At 38.1% G+C, this 14,098-nt stretch overlaps 2 protein-coding genes across 3 annotated transcripts; one reads left to right on the forward strand and one right to left on the reverse strand.

Moving 5' to 3' along the window:
• Window positions 1–3: 3 nt before the first annotated feature.
• LOC144631370 (large ribosomal subunit protein bL28m-like) lies at window positions 4–2,478 on the reverse strand. The gene is made up of 2 exons (XM_078489795.1): window positions 2,270–2,478; window positions 4–1,021 (listed from the first exon to the last, which is right to left on the reverse strand). Exons 1-2 carry the CDS (start codon window positions 2,425–2,427, stop codon window positions 661–663), a joined length of 519 nt encoding a protein of 172 aa, XP_078345921.1. The 5' UTR covers window positions 2,428–2,478; the 3' UTR covers window positions 4–660.
• A 64-nt stretch (window positions 2,479–2,542) lies between these two features.
• On the forward strand, window positions 2,543–10,271 carry LOC144631363 (uncharacterized). 2 transcript variants are annotated; one of them, XM_078489788.1, is made up of 9 exons: window positions 2,543–2,684; window positions 3,094–3,161; window positions 4,894–5,023; window positions 5,802–6,023; window positions 6,655–6,806; window positions 7,132–7,308; window positions 7,523–7,627; window positions 8,680–8,730; window positions 9,649–9,787. In XM_078489788.1, exons 1-8 carry the CDS (start codon window positions 2,659–2,661, stop codon window positions 8,688–8,690), a joined length of 891 nt encoding a protein of 296 aa, XP_078345914.1. In that variant the 5' UTR covers window positions 2,543–2,658; the 3' UTR covers window positions 8,691–8,730; window positions 9,649–9,787. The 2 variants fall into 2 exon arrangements, with proteins under 2 accessions (XP_078345914.1, XP_078345913.1); XM_078489787.1 differs by lacking the exon at window positions 8,680–8,730 and having other exon boundaries at window positions 9,649–10,271.
• Window positions 10,272–14,098: the final 3,827 nt, after the last annotated feature.

Raw genomic sequence — 14,098 nt, forward strand, 5'->3', positions numbered from 1 at the left:
GAAACCCTGATAGGAATTGGATCAAAATTACATGCCTCAGTGGTGTTACTACTGGTATATGTCGACATAAGATCCTCCCTTGCAGTTATGTTTCTACAAGGATCCAGCATAATTCTTGGCTTCCTTAAGTAGCAAATGCCTAAGGAAACAGCCACCTCTGGTTCATCTTCCCAACACCACAAGACATACACTGAAGATTTGAGTGTCCATAAGTATCGTACTACTGACATGCGCACACAGATCTGTGTGGTGTCTTGGTTGATTGCTCAGTAGCCTGATAAATACAATGTCCACTTCTCTCGTTATCCCTCAGCTTAATAAACAAGTGGCGTTTTACACAGAGTTCCGTGTAGTGTTCCCAATTAGCAATGGCCAACAGGGAGTTGAAGGGGAAATTTTACAATTCTCTATTGTGCTACATCATCACTGTTTATGTTCATCAAGCAGGGGCTAAACTGGCCACACCAAGACGAAAACTTGAATACTATAGTACATTGATGCCTGTAGTGACTGTGAAAAATCATTGCTCAGTAGGGAACTTCTGTGTCCTATATGTCTCCATCAGGAATAAACTATTTATTCTCCTGTGCGTTGCAGTTTGCTTTGGTTACAATGACAACAAAATTACTAAGACTCACTACATGCCAATTTTAATCAAATTTAACAAAAAATCATTTGTTTATGAGGTCCCTTCCAGTCGAAGTAAAATCTGTCTGTATATTCCTTTGGAACATAAACATGGCGACTTGGCGGGGGCTTAGGAAAAACTTCCTCTCTGATCTGATCCATTTCTACACCTTCCTCTTTACACTTGAGAACACTCGACATGAGTTTCTTTAGATCAATTGCTAATTTGGAGTGCAGTGTTCTTTCGTGGGTGTTGATAATGTAGTTGTCAAACCCACCGGCGTCGTCAATGGCTCTCAGAGCTTTAATAGTGACAGTCATCGTCATTTCTTGTTCTAACACCTCACTGTAAAATTTCCTTTTAACAACATGTGGCTTCCATACCCTTGGAGTTCTGTGAAAGTAATTGGGATATTTTAATAATAATAATGATAATAATAACAATGATAAAGATAACATCTGTCCTTATTGCGCCACTTGACGCACAAGGCCTCAATTATAATAACAATATAATAATAATAATAATAATAATAATAATTTCTCCATTAAAAGGCTTTTAAGTAAATAAGATGTAACTTGTCAGCATTTGATAGCTATCCCAGCATCTCCAGGCTAGAAAAATACAAATGTTATTGTGTTTACAGACTCCAGGAATCCATACCCAGTCCAAGGAAGCTCATTGAAAATTCCAGGGGGGTGGGGGTTTTAAAAGAATAATCTGTAGAAATGCAGGCAAGCCTAAGAGTGTCAGTAAAAGGGATACACATGCACATGCAGACCAGCCATTTCTTAGTCCCACTGAGGGGCTCTTGCTTTTGACCAGTATCTCCCTTTACAGCCAAAGGTCAGGCCGCTTCCACGGCACAATTGCAGATCTTAGCGGCTGACTACCTTGATACCAACACTGCTATGTTTGTAACTAAGTCCCCAGGCTTCAACAAAGATCTCCTGGCCCCTGTTGTTCGAAAGCTGGATAACACTATCCACCAGATAAATCACTATCCCGCGGATAAGTGTTAGCAAAACATACTACGCTACTCATCGGACAGCAATTTATCCGGTGGATAGCGTTATCCAGCTTTCTAACAACCGGGCCCTGGTTTATTGAATTTTCAGGTTTTCAATTTGCATGGGTTGTCAGTTCTGCACACTCTTTAGCCTGTCTAAGGCCCGGGGGGGTGCTTGGGATTGCAAGTGACGGGGATGATCGAATAGGGGCAAAAATCCAGACTCAAAAAAGTCCCTAGGGCTTTCAACATAACCCAAAAAAATCCCTAGATCAAAAATTGACCCCTTTATTCACAGAACTACGCGGCCAAGGCACCACCACAAAATTAGAATACCCAAAAACATCCCTACTTAAATACAAAAATACTTGCCAAATTTTCCTACCCAAAAAATCCCGGAATCGAAAATATCAAACCCAACAAAAATCCTTCGCTCATGAATCCCCGTCACTTGAAACCCCGAGTACCCCCTGGGGTCTAAGGGTGCACACCCCTCACCCCTCCCCACCAATAATATTTCGATATTTCATTGAAATTTCTTCTAACCCTTTTGTAGCTGAGAGATCAATCATCTTCTCGGTTATAAGGCGAAAATCTAGTTAACAGTGACTGAATTTTTAAATAACTTAGCTTACTTTTTTCCAGACCATGTGGTTCTGTGACCAAACACATACTCCTCTCCATGATAGAGTCCTTTGTGCGGCAATTCCCGAGATTCTCGCAGTAACGCTCGGTTTCTCGCTTTCTCTGCAAGCGTCCTAAAAAGCGTAAAGCGAACGCCAAGACGTACCATGGCGAAAAAGCTGCTAAAATTTTACAAGAGATTTTTCATCGCCGATATCCTTCTTTCTTCTATCGAATAGCGCATGCTTCTTACCGCTGGAAACTTGCATCGCGGTAACCAGTGTTTTGGCGCCAATTCATTATAACACGATTACAAATCAAGAAATTCAAAAAGAATAACAAAAGGTTTTTTCTTATTTTTTTCGTTCCTGGTGTGTATTCAAGTACTTGAAGTCCTGGTATGTCATTGGGGAGAAGATCGGACAGGTAACAATCTTGTGAAGGAATTTTATTCATTTCCCAGAGCGGGAATCCGGTGCGATTTCTATGGAATCATCATGCGAAAATGAAATTGCTTTTGTCGTTTCGCTAAATATTTCATCAATGAAACGTTAACATTTATTACCAAAATTGACTCAATTTACATTTAAAATTTAGATATGTCATGTTGTGATCGACATTTTTATTTCCCTTGTCACAGAGTCAGAATTCATTGATCGTTTTTGACAAATTTTATGTGTAAACAGCCGGGCCGTGTTAGCTTTCGGTCGACTGTGTTTTGAACGAACAAATTACGTTTGCGTTCTAAAATTAATTCACATCAGAGTAGGCTTAATTATCTGCAGTTTAATTGTTCGTCTTATTTTGTCATCCATCCTTGAATGTCTCTTCGCAGAGTACGTAAAAAAGTCGATTATGCCAAGTTTTGTCAAGATGAAGAGGAAAGCACAAACAATAGCGATGGTGAGCTGTAAAATACAAGGCTATGTAAATTAACACAAGCTTACATGTATAAATCACATGTAAACTACAGTTTGTAATGAACTTAGTGTAATTTTAATATTGATAGTTTCCTGTAATTCAGCAAACTCTCATTTAATCTTTTCTGTTATTCTACTCATGCAATTAAGGCATTAGACTAAACCATGAATTTCCTTGCTCTTTTAAGACCTTTTAACGTTTCCCCTTGATTTTTCAGTACAAGAAACCATTTCACTAGACCGTACAATTTAGGCTTTACATGAGAACATAGCACCCTTAAAATAATAAGTAATGTTAGCTAAAGTAAATGTAGAAGGTGGGATTTTTAGAAAATATCCATTTCTCTTATACAGAAGGTTTTTCTCTGGTTTGACCCTCCCCCGGCCCTCCCTCCTCTCCCATCACCACCAACTAACTGAAAATTTCAGTCAAGCTTCATACTTTCTTTTAAAATCTTTGGCTTTTAAACCTTACTCCCTCTCCCCTCCCCAATGACTTTCCTTGGGATGGCAAGGATGTAAATAGTAGACAGAAGGCGATAAAAATAACCACCTGAGAACTTGATGTTTCCGGCTTAAAGACTGTATCTGGTTAGATCTTTCTTTTAATGCAGAGATTCCAACCCTCCCGATTTGATCGGGAGTCTCCCGATTTAATGCGTAGCCTCCCGCTCTCCCGATTTATATCAGATTCTCCCGATTTATCATGAAATTCTGAAAACAAAAGAAGAATTGCTAATTTTTAGTTCTTTTTGCGACCTGAGTGTAGCAAAAGTAAAGAAAAGTACCAAAAATGTTTGTGAAAAGAATAAAGACCTTATAGAATAACTCAAAAATGATGTCAAAATGCCGGAAATGGCACTTGAGAGAACCTAAATTTGCAAAATTTCCCGGTGGAACATGCTTCTAGACCCCCCTAGAGGCGCACACCTTCAGCGCTAGAAATACTCCCTTTTTTCCTTCAAAAAGGGTTGGAATCTCTGTTAATGTGACCCGAATGTTCCAGCTGTGATCAAGAAAATTTTGCCTGTTGCAAATTTTAGCTACATTCCTGGATGGATAAGGATATTTCCAGAACTGCTCATCATGTTGTATTTTCGGACAAGACACTTAATGTACATATTACTAGCTTGTTAAGCCCCAGGGTGACTACAGGGATATGTCAGGGAATACAGGGAGATGGCATCAGATATCCACCTCTGCACAGGGTATATTCTGTGGAGGAAACTGGAAAGATTCTCTGGAGAATATTGTAATTAAAAGATTTCTTCGCATATAATAGATTCCTGCTAGTTCGCTGGAATCACTGCTAGCTTGACTATTTTAACTGTATTGTGAGTTAGCCACAGAAAAATTATACCTTGTCAAAGTGACCCCCCCTCCACTGTTGCAGTAGTTCAGCTAAACTTTCAACTGACCAAATAATCTTTGTTAGTGGAAACTCAGTCATGTTGTACTGGAAATCCGCAGATCTGATTTGTTCCCCCACTGTTTTCTACTCACTGGTAGAACAAAATCGCGTGCATTGCTCTTTTAAAAAGACAATAATTCTTGATTTTTGGCTTTGAAGTGCATAAAATTATAAGTTTTGGATTGCTATCATTTAGAGTTTCTACTAAAACAATGACGCTACTCTCCCTCATTTTCAACGAGGCACTTAGCTTGGGCTAGTAACTTCGGATTGTTAATGATAATTACTGTGTATTTTTTTGCAGATGATTTTCAAGATGATGCAGGACCAGCACCACTAAAGAAGGCAAAATCCACAAACAAGACAAAAGTAAAACCTAAAGTACAAGAAGAAGCAAAGAGTAAAGAACCAACATCTTCAAAAAGGAAAGAAAGGTAAACATACATGTCACAGCAAATAAAGAATGAAATTAGTATACTAAACAAATTTGTACTAACAATGTGTGGTTCCAGAAAATATCCATACTCCCCTGCAGAAGGGATTGGAAATTCTGGGGAGGAGAGGGGTCACAAAAACACAAAACTTTAAAGCAATGTATGAAGCTAAATTAGTTTCCAGAGGTGGGGGGGAGGGTCATAAGGCAAATCCCTTCCGTTGGGAGGGTATGGATATTTTCTGGAACCACACAATCCACCTGATGCTGGTATTGGCTCAGATGAACATAATGGTAGTACATGTAGGTCCTTAATGCTCTGACTCATGTTTTTACCAAATTTTTTATGTGGTGGTCTCAGTGAAGGTAATTGATCAAGAAAACCCGATAGTAGGAACTTTTTGCATAAAGGTGAAGTCTGTGATTTATCCTAGCAGCCTGCTATACAGCCAGCACTTTACTCTGATTTTTTTTAATGAAGCGACTAGCAGTATTAAATTGGTTAATTTTTGACAGGTTCTCATGTTCACGGTTGGATGATTTACAATAATTTATTCAAATTGAATTTGAATGTTTGAAACGAATAATGCAATCAGTTCGCCATTAATCAAAACTATTCCAAGATATAAGGCGGAACGTGCTAACTATTTTGACTGTAAATGAGCCAGCTTAGTTTTTTTTAGCTACATGTACATCCCTGCAAGCTTATAAATTTGAGATGTAAACAGTGACATCAGCAACATTTTTGATGATTTTCCTCTGTTTGTGTTCTTCCATAGGTTATCTAGAGATGAAAAGCTTTACCAAAAAGAGCTCGAGGCTGCTTTAGAAGCCTCCATAAAAGAGTCGCAACAGTCTTCTGAGAATGACAGCAGTAGCAATGCAAATGATAACGAACAGCAAGAACTTTCTGACGACGAAGATTTGATTGTATCCAAACCAAAGAAACCTAGGTTACTTCCTTCTTCTGATACAGAAGACAACAATAAAGAAAACAGTGGGTGAGTGAAATAGCTAAGTCGTAAATCTTACATTTGGTAACTAAACATTAAAAGTAAGTTTGTGGCCCACAGACCCCTTTGAAAAAGCTTTACAGTATGGCAACTGAAACTTGGGCAGAGATGTGCTCTAGCAGAGTCTGGGTGCCACAGGCGACTTACTTTTGCCTTTGAGCGACTTTTATAACTTTGCTATCATAAAAGCTTTTAAGAGCTGGGCACCCAAGATTTCTTACATAAGGGTCTTTGGGCACCCTGCAATTTTTCTCAGGGCACTGCTTTGCTAGGGCAACTCAGACAACAAATCCCAATCAGAGTGCAGTATCAGCATGTAAAGAAAGTCAGGTGCATTAGCCCGAGACTAGTGAATTTTTCTGTCAGACTGGTGGATTTTATCAATCACTTGCCCTATCATGCAAGCAGATGAAGTAACACAAAAGAGGAAGGCCTTAGCTTCAGGCTAGCACACAGTGGTTTCAACTTTCATGCAGGTTAAGCTGGCAAACCATTTTCTTTGTGCCCTGAGAATGTGAATGATGCATTCGGCCAACATTTGTGATTTAAGTCAATCAAAATTGTGCAGTACAAAACAATAAAATTTCAACTTCTAATTTATTAGTTTGTTGGTTTGCAGCAATGATTCACATGCCAACTCTGAAAAGAATGATCTAAACATTGAAGAGGAGGAAAGTAGCAATGATGACATAAAACTTAAACAAAGTAGAAAGAAACCAACCACAAAGAAAGCTGCTTTGAAACAAGAACAAGCAGAAGACGATGATCATGGTACAATTTCTTTGTTATTATTACATACAGAATTCAAATTCCCACTTTTCTCAAACAAAATGTTATTTTTCAAGCAACGTAAAACCACAACAAAACAACTTCCCATGTACTTACACTGGGTTTTTCACTCGTCGCATCCAATATTTGTCACTGGTTTGCAGTCCCCCACACGGCAACGTACCTGGGGCTTGACAACAGTTAAAGTAATGCATTTACAAACATATTTTCTGTTCAAAACATCAATAATCAATTAAATCATCTCTCCATTTTAATTTACATTTTCTCAGTTTGCTTTTTTGTTTTCTTTACATTGTCTCAAACAAAGATAGCGATTTTGATCTCAGTGAAGAGTTGAGCAATGAGGACAGCTTTAGTGAAGGAGACGACAGTGATTTTAATGAGGAGACAGAACTGAAGAAAAGTAAGAAAGGAAAGGGGCGTGGCAAGTCAACAACAAGTTCACCAGCAAAGCCCAGCGTCAAACCCAGGACAAGTGTAACAGGTTGGTAGAATTAATGGTGAAAGGAGCATTGAGTATTTGACACCTGCAGGGCTCAACAAAAGGGCTGTCTGGTCGTCTGGGACAAACTGATTTTCATGTTGGGCAATTCACCCTTTACAGGAGCTCGAGCTGTTTTGATCTTAATGGTAAAAGGCACTATGGACTTGTTTTGTGTTTTTGATGCACTGCTTTCAAACATTTTCCAATTTTTCAGTCACACCAATCAAGATGCTCAAAGGCAAAGGCAAAAATAAAGGAAGAGGATCGTCAGCCAACAGCAGTCACTCAGTGTCCAGTTCTGCATCCAATTCACCATCAAGTATGTTGCTTATGTCAGAAAACAAATACACCATTAGAATATAATAAAAAAAATACTGCAATGTCGCATTACCGTGTCAGAAAAAGAGAACATGCACGATATGTGTACTCAATGCGATTTCATAACCAGAAGACTAACTTTAACTGGCAGTGCTTTGTAAAATAACATTAACCAAAGACATTATTATGTTACCATGGCCTAATAATTTGAGCTAAACTAAAAATGACACCCAGTAAAAGTACCGGTAACTTCTGTCTTCAAAACTAAACATGTTTCTTTGTGAGCAAGATCTAACAAACGCAAACTAGTACATGTTGTGGTGTTTTTGGGCAGAATGCTTCACTAGCAGTGGCTCTCTCTGTGCAGGATTATAGATGGGTACTACCCATGGCGACCTGAGAAAATGCTAGGGGTAGCTTGTGATGGACTGCCTTATTGTTGCTTATTTTCATGGGACTTATTTTTTGTGATTTTCATAATTTTTTAAATTATCGCAAGATTACAAGACCTGCAAAACAATTTTCTTGACGTTTCTGCAGTATACTTAATTGTTGTAACATTTTTTTGGCCTAATCGCGGAAATTAAGTCCTGCGAAATATGCCTGTTTCATTTTTGCGAAATTAAGTTTCCATGTCAATAAGTAACAATAAGGTAGCATCCCATCCAGGGGGAGTAGCAATACTCCGTGTTGCTTCATGCCACAGCATGGGCCACTTTAGTCTGTCACTACAAATTTTGCATTATTTTTAAGAAATTCAGAAAAAAAACTTCTCATGATTTGGTGGAAGCAGTGGGTATTTAACCCCGCTGGAATTCCTTGAATGATACCTTGCCTAAAAAATTTATCTAGAACCCTGCCTGTAACATTAAAGGAGTTCATGTATAAAAAAGTGATAAATCTGCTAAACACATGTAACTTCATGAGCAAGGTGTAACAAACCAAAATAAAGTAAAGCAACATTTTTGTAAACATGTTATTGTTAAATTTATTGTTAAATGTTCGTCTTAACAAGCAACTTAGCTGTCTTTTTTGTCTCCTGTGTTTTCACAGGTTTCTTCTGAAGACAAAAAGATTACTGTCAGTATACTGACCCACAGAGAGGTAATAATTAAAAGCTTTTTTCACTGGCAATAAAATGAAAAATAAATACTAAAGTAATATACTAATAAATAATAATAATGATAATAATAATAACGGTAATGATAACAGTAAAAGACCATTAAATTTTAACTTACAAATTAAAGCTGCCCTCATTGCATCTCACTTCAATATTTAAAGTTAATAATTAACTTTCCCCCCTAGCAATGCAGGTTGTCATTGGCTACTTTGAGGTCAGATGACATCTAACAATACATAAAACTGTTTCCCTTCAAGTCTTTAACTAAAGCAGGCAACATTGCAAAATCTGTGACGTCAGATGGTAACAGTGCAATGTTACCCACAAATGTTGACCAGTGATCACCTTTGATTTGCCTCAAATCACAGTGTTTCCTGAGGTGGAGCTGAGAGGAAGATTGACATCCTTAGGAAACAAAATTGACTGTTCCCTTTAGGACCAGTCATTAAGTGTTAAATATCATAATCATTCTGATACCGTAGAATTTCGGTTATAAGCCCTGGGCTTATACAACTTTGTAAGGGATTTTGGGCGGGCTTATAAGCGGAGGGGCTTATATCCAGGAGGGCTTATAAGCGGAATGAAAAAAACGTTTTGAAACGAGCCTCGGGAGTGTTGATCGAAATACATTTTTAAGTTAAAAATGCACAAAAAGCAACATTTAGCCCTGTTCAGTAATGTCATCTGGTAGAGGGGGGCTTATATCTGGGAGGGCTTATAATCGGATGTATTTTTTAATTTCCAGGTTGATGGGCCTATAACCGGGGGGCTTATAAGCAGGGGGGCTTATAACCGGAATTTTACGGTATACACTCTACATGCATTGCATGCCTATGCTACTTGGAGATTTGGCTGATCTACATATTTATCTCTTTTTATACTCTTTCTACAATGTCTTGCAGTTCCGTCCACAAGAAATCAACCTTTACAACAACAAGCCAAGGCCAACTCTTCCGCCACACTCCCCAGGACTAGCCCAGGAATGGGTCTCGGTGGAGTAAAAATAAACACTACTGGACCTCCAATACGTGTTGGACTTTCAAGAAACGTTCGAGTCAAACCACTCCATTCGCATGTCTCTGTTCAACATTAATTCTGGAATTTGAAAAGTTTTTGCGAGCTCTGTTTCTGTCTTAATGTACCTTGTCATTTTGCCAAATGAAACCTTTCAGGAAAATGGAACCATCACAAAGTCAGAATGTGGAATTCCCTGCGAATCAGTACTAAATAACGCCAAGTTCTCTTTGTTTGACTGATGACTGCCAGTACTGCTTGTCCAGCTCAGGAAATGATACATGAATGGAGAAGAAACATAAAATGCTGCAAACTGTGGTTCTTTGCACATTTAGACACTTTTAATGGGGGAGAGAAACCTTTTTAGACTGAAGGGATTCGGTTATTTTTAGGTGCCATATTGTGTCATATTTTAGTTCTAGAAAAGAAGAGATCAGTGAATTGAGACTGCATGATTGTATAGTTTGAAGTAGTTTTAAGAAGGGATTACAATAAAGTGATTGCAACTTGCCGCAAGGTTATTTTTCCATTCTGTACTCAGTTGATAATGGTAATAAGACTTAGTGGAATCTGATTTGGTCAAATCGCACTACCGTGGAATTCCAATTTCTCAAATTTACCTCCCAATAACTCAAACCAAACGTTTCCCAAAGAGCAGGGTTGGAAACTAGCGCTCGCCCACTCGCCGAGGCGAGTGTGAAAACTGTCGGGTGAGTACAAATCACGGATCACTCGCCCAGTTTGGCGAGTACGATTTTCGTATCCAGATTATAGTTTTCAAAATAAGCGTCCACTGATCCACGAAACGCGGCAAGATTGCTTTCCCTGCCTCTTTTTCTGTACAATTTCGACACTTTGCTTGCAACATACAGGAATTTGGGAAGATTTATCAAATTGAAAACTGCGTATCAACTTTTGAAGTAAGCATGCTCATGGTTAAACTGTAAAGAAGGTCTTTTTTGGCGATTTTTCATTCAAGAATTAGATTGCAGTCTGTATCATGATCGACCACCACTGTGGCACAATGAGTATTGAACATGATTAAAATTGTTAGAGGAGGAGGGCTAAATTTTCCTTTCTTTAATGGAGGAGACTGGGCGAGAGAAAATTTATCTGGGCGAGCGCAATTTGTAGGTCACTAGCCCAGATGGCGAGTGCTCCAAAATTTTAGTTTCCAACCCTGAAAGAGGTTAAAGAAATCAGAATTCCACTGTACTACAAATTGTGAGTTTGATGTTGGACAACATTGGATTTTTTTTTTTTTTGTATTTTAATTATTTTTACAGTCGAAGCTCTCGTAAGTGGACACCCTCGGGACGCGAAAAAAGTGTCCGTAACTGGAGATGGCCGCTTACGAGAATGGTTCTCGTATGCGGCCACTCGAGGTGTAGGGGATAGATGGCCGCTTACGGGAGCTTGCCCAGCTAACGATAACCGGACGGTCATGGATGACAACAAAACAAGCACTGAAATATGGTACTGTAATTACTGTTAAATCATTGTGACGAATGACGATGTGAAGTTGATTGATAAAAACAAGATACAGAGGTTGTAAATAAGATTTTCTTTGGGGTGTCCGCCTACGGGAGCTTTAAAACAAAGAAAAAATCTAAGTCGTAATCTCTGAAAGTGTCCGCGGCCGCTTACGGGAATGTCCGCTTACGAGAATGTAAAAATACAGAGTTTGTATGGGAGTAAAAACGGGGTTTCTAACAAAGTGGCCGTAAGTAGAGCTGTCCGCTTACGAGAGTGTCCGTTAAGAGAGCTTCGACTGTATTAGTTTCCAAAAATACATACAATGTTTAAGTGGACAACATTGGATGACATGAAGTACTCTTACCATTTTTAGAAATTGTATTTAGCAGGGCCCCTCTGGATACCAGCTGGGCCACCCTGCATAAATAAAGTTTGCCTTTACCTAATAGCGACCTTTAGATTTGACTACGAGTATGAGATCAAGTATGAGTACCAGTTTGGAATTTTGAGTCAATTGTATCCCCCAAAATAATTATAACTTTATCTTTCCCGTTGCTGACTAACACATAAATAAATGTTAGGGAAAAGATTGGTGTGATAAGTGATCATAGGAGGCACACAAATTTGGTTTGAAACTTCGTACTTGTACTCAACCTCATTATCGTAGTCCAATCAAAAGGTTGCTATTTATCTGCTAAACAGTAATAAAACAAGCAAACGGGGGTGGCATTTGTCTCTGACAAAGGTTTGTGCACAAATCTTGATAAAGGGCTATGAGATTTTCCAAACTTTTTTTTTGAAGTTGGATAATATTTTCATTTATTTTTTTAATTTTCCCAACTATTTCCAGAACAAAAATTCTGCAAAAAAAATTGCAAAACTTCTTTGAAAACAATTCTGGTCATCTTGACCAAATTCAATCAGTACATTTTGTTCCCAGATCTGGTAATTGGATTAAAATATTTAAAACCACCGTGAAAATCTGTTGTTTCTTTTTTTATTGTATTTATAATTTTTCTACTCTTAATAACAGAGTTAAGCAAATCCATTTAAAGCAACCATACATGTAACTAGTGGTCATTGCATGGAACTTCTTTGCAGCCCCAGAAAGCCTTTCTGTTCAGTCTTGCGCCACTGCACAAAAATAATTATTATTAATTAAAATGTTAATGCCATGGGCACATTTTCTCAAATGTACAAGCATCTTAAGGGACGGACCTTTGACCATTATTTTTTTGGAGGGGGGGGGGGGATGAAAAATATTGAAAAAAATTGTTTGCAGGGGCTGGAAAGACAAAATAAATTGTTTGCAAAAACGATATGTATAACAAAAAATAGTAAGAATTTCGAAAAAAATTGTTTGCAGAGGTGCATAAACTAAAAAAAAAAAAGTTTGCAGAGGAAAATTTTTCATCCCCCCCCCCCCCTCCAAGAAAATAATGGTCCGTCCCTAAGCTCAAAGCATATTCACAGCAACCGATTCAAATTTTTATCTTGACGACCACTCATTTAAAAAACTCTTTACATGAATGCATGTTACAAGTACAAGATTTTTGAGAAATGCCTTGAATGTCATAAATAGCTTAAATGTTAAATTACGACACAAGGAATGGGTTGACCCTTGACAAGCCAACAGAAGTAACACTTGGGTCAACAACCGGATATTTAAGTATAACAATATATGCAAGAATTGACAAAAATAGCTCAATGTAGCCCCCTTTGCCAGGCAGGGATTCCCATTCCAAAATACTTAATAGTAAGTGAAGATAATTAGCATATTTTCATTTAATAGAAATTTGTCCAGTCATGAATCAGGTCATCACCTGACAGTCAAGGAAACAAGCTCTTTAAGCCTTTATGTCAATATCCTGTCTCTTAATATTTCTTATTGTACAGGTTGGGAGAATTTAAATACTCACAGTTCAAAAGAACCTGCCTAAAGCTCGTAAGCATGAACTCAATCCTTGGTTTTGTGCCGATGAATATAAAATTTCTCTTTCTTGTTCAAAACAAAAATTGAAGAGTGAAACCCTTTTCCCTTTTCTTTCAACCACTAATTGCCCACCAAATTTGGTTGGGGGAGGGGGGCGGAGGGGTCCTAAATAATTGACAAAGCTCATACTGGGGCCGAAAGAAAGTAGCTGTAATACGGAGGTAGTTGTATAAACTGGGTGGCCATTAAGCGGATGTTAAAAAATATGGCATCTGATGTCATTGGCTTAGAAATTACAACTGTTGACCTGGTCATGGAACCATTGATTTTAATAAGATATTTTTGTTAAAATACGAAGAGCAGTTGTATAAACTTGAGTACGAGTTATTTACCCTGTTAACTGTCACTCCTCAGAGTTGGCGCATCTCAACAGAACCAGCTTATTAAAAGGATAGTAATAAAAAAATTTTAAGCTCAAAATTAATGTGGAATAAATAATCAAAATACTCACATTTCATTTCACAAAAATACCACAAAATAAACAGTCTGTACCACATTAGCTTTCATTTGAATTGTTGCACACTAGGATTTCATCCAAAGACTTAAAGTTGGAACCATGAGTTCTTGTACAGCATAATAAACAGTACCACATGAAGGTAGCTTTCATTTGAATGGTCACACATAATCTTAAAAGTTAGAACCACATTTACATTGTAATTAATAATTGACTAGAGGATGGACTCGGCATGACAGGGTTGATAACATTGATTACTTCGGCCCAAACATTGTAATTCTCTTATTTACATTACTTTCAATAATGGAGAAAACCCAGGGGTTACTCTTCTATAAAAATGACGGGGGGGGGGGGGGGGTGCTCCTCGCACATTTTAGGGGGTAAAATTTGTGGATTGGTACCGCTTAGGTTGCTA

The sequence above is a fragment of the Oculina patagonica genome, chromosome 12, assembly GCF_052425735.1.
Source record: "Oculina patagonica isolate OP01 chromosome 12, crgOcupat, whole genome shotgun sequence".
Lineage (NCBI taxonomy): Eukaryota > Metazoa > Cnidaria > Anthozoa > Scleractinia > Oculinidae > Oculina > Oculina patagonica.

Coding starts and splice junctions, on each gene's coding strand:
- LOC144631370 (XM_078489795.1), bottom strand. CDS start 2,427: ATGGTACGTCTTGGCGTTCGCTTTACGCTTTTTAGGACGCTTGCAGAG. Junction 1,022..2,269: donor ACCACATGGTCTGGAAAAAA/GTAAGCTAAGTT, acceptor TTACTTTCACAG/AACTCCAAGGGTATGGAAGC.
- LOC144631363 (XM_078489787.1), top strand. CDS start 2,659: ATGTCATTGGGGAGAAGATCGGACAG. Junction 7,309..7,522: donor ACCCAGGACAAGTGTAACAG/GTTGGTAGAATT, acceptor CCAATTTTTCAG/TCACACCAATCAAGATGCTC. Junction 7,628..9,648: donor TGCATCCAATTCACCATCAA/GTATGTTGCTTA, acceptor AATGTCTTGCAG/TTCCGTCCACAAGAAATCAA.